Raw genomic sequence first — 3797 nt, 5'->3', positions numbered from 1 at the left:
TAAGTATTTGTAGTCAGATTCGTTGATCATATATTTTGCTCATTAGTGTTTTGGCTCTCACAACAATGTATTGTACTCCTACCTATGGACATATGAGCACGTATGCAAAAAATCATTTTCCTGCTTTATTATTCTAATAGTATGCTTTCTTGTTTCCTGTTCCTCTATAATCCACATACTACATTCTCTTCCCAAAGACATTCATGTAGAAGCAATTGTTCAAAAGAATGAAATTCATCATTCTTCAGAAAATCTCATTAATTATAAGTGGCTCTCAATTTTCAAGCAGAAAGAATATTTATTGTATTTATATTAATAAATATACCATTGATTGCTAATGCTCCACTTAACAGTGTATTCTCAATGGAGATTCTTCCTGAAAAACACTAAACAGTCTCATGATTTTGCAAGTTTACACCCAGATGTCAATAAATGAATCAAAATTATGTTAAACAAACCTGATAAAAAGTTAACTTTCTAAATCAAAGTTCAATATTTACTTTTGGACTTTTGTGTATCCAAAATAATTATTATAAGTAGTAGTATTATAAGTTATATTTTAAATAATAGTATAATAATGAAAAGTGATACCAAATGAAATATACTGCTAGTGAGGTACTTTTTTAACGTCAAACAAAATGATAGCAACCATCATGTTGTTAGAAAATGATTAAAGTCTTAGAGAAAGAACTCCTGAAGATTACTGTGGAAAAACCTCATTGTTGAAGTATTAGAAGCAAAAATATCATTACAATTATAAAGAAAAAGGAATTGATTTACTTCAAATGTTTTAGAGGGCTTGGTAAAAATAAATTGTCTATATATGTTCACACAGAAAAATACAAGAATGGCCCTTATAAATGGTAAATGAGAAAAATATTTAACTAAATTAAAAATCAGAATAAATACACATACTTAACAATGGCCAAGAAAATTCATTTGGGTAAATGGATGATAGTCAGTGTCACCAAAAGGATACGCTTTCCAGGGTTGTTTTGTGATATGTCAGTGACTATTATTTGAAAACTCTTCTTACCTTATCTCAAGCAGATACAAAAGTTATATGGAAATCGAGAACCACACACTTATAACAGAATTTCTCATCCTGGGTCTCTCTGATGATCCTGAATTGCAACCAATTCTATTTGGACTCTTCCTGTTCATATATCTGGTCACAGTGCTTGGGAACCTGCTTATCATCTTGGCTGTCAGTTCTGACTCCCACCTCCATAATCCCATGTATTTCCTCCTCTCTAATCTTTCCTTTATTGATATCTGTTTCATCTCAACCACAATACCAAAGATGCTAGTGAACATGCAGTCACAGACAAAAGACATCTCCTACATAGAATGCGTTACACAGGTATTTTTTTTTTAATACTTTTGCTGGAATGGATAACTTTTTACTCACTTTAATGGCCTATGATCGCTTTGTAGCCATCTGCCACCCCCTCAACTACACTGTAATCATGAACCCTCGGCTGTGCGCCCTTCTGATTCTGATGTTTTGGATAATCATGTTCTGGGTATCCTTGATTCATGTTTTATTGATGAATGAACTGAATTTCTCCAGAGGTACAGAAATTCCACATTTCTTTTGTGAACTGGCTCAAGTTCTTAAGGTATCCAACTCTAACAATCATGTCAATAATGTCTTTATGTATGTGGTGACTTCCTTACTGGGTGTGATTCCTATGACAGGAATCCTCATGTCTTACTCACAGATTGTCTCATCCTTATTAAAGATATCCTCTACTGTGAGTAAGTACAAAGCCTTTTCTACCTGTGGATCTCACCTCTGTGTGGTCTCTCTATTTTATGGGTCAGGACTTGGAGTTTACTTCAGCTCTTCTGTGTTCCAATCTACTCAGAGAAGAATGGTTGCTTCATTGATGTACACTGTGATCAGCCCCATGTTGAACCCCTTCATATATACCCTAAGAAACAAAGATGTGAAGGGTGCCCTTGGAAAACTTTTCACCAAAGTTGCCTCTTCACCATCATGTATCAATGACATCAGAAATAAATTATTACTTGGAAGTGTAAGACAAATTTTATGAACATAACTCTCTTGGGTTATTTTTATATTTTAGATCCCATGCATAATCTATATGATTATATAACCCCATATGAATAACAACAATATCAACCAACCAGACTATCTCCCACCCCAAACTCCCAGGGACCAAGCAAAGTGTACTCATGGCTCCAGCTGCATATGTAGTGGAGCATTGATTTATCTGGCATCAATAGAAATGGTGGCTTTTGGTCCTGGGGAGGCTTGATTTCCCAGTTTAGGGGATTGCTAGTGCAGTGATGCAGGAGTGGGTGGGTAGTGCCTTCATAGTAGCAGAGGAGAGGGGCATGTTATAGTGGGTATGCAGAGAGGAAACTACAAAAGGGGACAACAGTTGAAATGTCCTCCTCTGTCCACCATCTCCTCCAAATCCTACTTCTCCCCTTCTCTTCCTGTCATTCTGTGAAAACACAGTTGTTCATTTTTGTCCAGCAATTGGCTATTTGTCACAAATCAGATAATTAATGGAAATTCTCTACATCTCACATATCTGTCTAACTGAAAAAAAACCTCTTCTTCCAAATATAATTGAAAAAATATTACCTGAAAATATAAGAGGTACAAAACATAGCTTCTGAAACTTAACCAATTTATAGAGAAGCTGATCCCCTGGAGAGTCCCTCAGTCTGCAACACTTTGGAGCATCAATCTGTAGCCTTCTGGCCCATGATCAACTGACAGACCTTGTCAAACAGGAATTATGAAAGACTAGCTTATTCTGTCTGAGCAGACGTATATGTCTATAGAAGAAATAGGCAATTTCTGACCAGTGGTTTTCTTGCTATGACAAAAAACCTCACTTGGAAGTGAAGCTGCTCAGTCTCTTCTTTGTACAGAAGAAATGGGGAGCTGTCAGGATCAGTTATGTCTCAGCATCAAATGATCAAATCACATTAAATGTCACATTCTGTGGAACTCAGACATGTTATAAACTATGTACAGTATACCTAAACTGTTAAGCCTTAACTACTCTCAGTCCTCTCTAATTGAAATATTTTGAAAACCCTTTAATTAATCCAGAACCATGGGTTTGCTACCTGGACCTTAACTGCTATTTCTTGAACATTTCAAAAACCGTTTGTAACAGTAGCTATAGAATGACTGAGTCTAACCTTTGTATTCTTAGCTCTTTGTATCAATAAAAGAAATTAGTACCAATGAAACCCAATAAGTCAAAAATAAATTTTGTACTAATGTCAGAAATTATAACTCTAACTTTGACTTTGTAACAAATATAAAGGTTTCTACCAATGTACAATATAGCTATGCAATGTTTGTTCAGGAATAAATTTGATAATCTATCCCTATTTGCCCATTTCTCTAATTTGTATGATATTACTTTATCCTCCCTCCTCTCTTTCACCCAGCATAAAAAAGGAAGGATAAAGAAGAAGAAAAGACAGGTAGCAATCTCCAAGTTTAAGCTTTCTAGCTCCATTTCTCTTCAAAGCTACATTTGTAAAATATTCCTTAAAATGACAACATATCTATAATCCATAAAACAACCAGAACCATCCATCCCAACATAAGGAACTGGGATGATGATCTTTTGTCTGCTTCCAGATGAATTGAAACAAAGAATTCCCTTCTTAAATCCGAAAGGGAAATAGGAAAATTGGCTTTGTCAAAGGAGAGCTCGCTGGCATCATTAGCCTTCCAGTCACTGTGCTGAGAATGTTCATTGCTCAGCTAACATATTGACTGAGGCAGTCTGAAAGGA

General features: G+C 35.4%; 1 protein-coding gene across 1 annotated transcript; it reads left to right on the top strand.

Moving 5' to 3' along the window:
* Window positions 1–1063: 1063 nt before the first annotated feature.
* LOC116907729 (olfactory receptor 867-like) lies at window positions 1064–2060 on the top strand. Its single transcript, XM_032910854.1, is given in 2 exon segments — window positions 1064–1366; window positions 1368–2060. Coding segments are annotated over 2 exon segments (996 nt in total).
* The last annotated feature ends 1737 nt before the right edge of the window (window positions 2061–3797 follow it).

This window comes from Rattus rattus, chromosome 8, assembly GCF_011064425.1.
Source record: "Rattus rattus isolate New Zealand chromosome 8, Rrattus_CSIRO_v1, whole genome shotgun sequence".
In the NCBI taxonomy this organism is placed as follows: Eukaryota; Metazoa; Chordata; class Mammalia; order Rodentia; family Muridae; genus Rattus; species Rattus rattus.
This window is presented reverse-complemented; position numbering and strand designations above follow the sequence as displayed.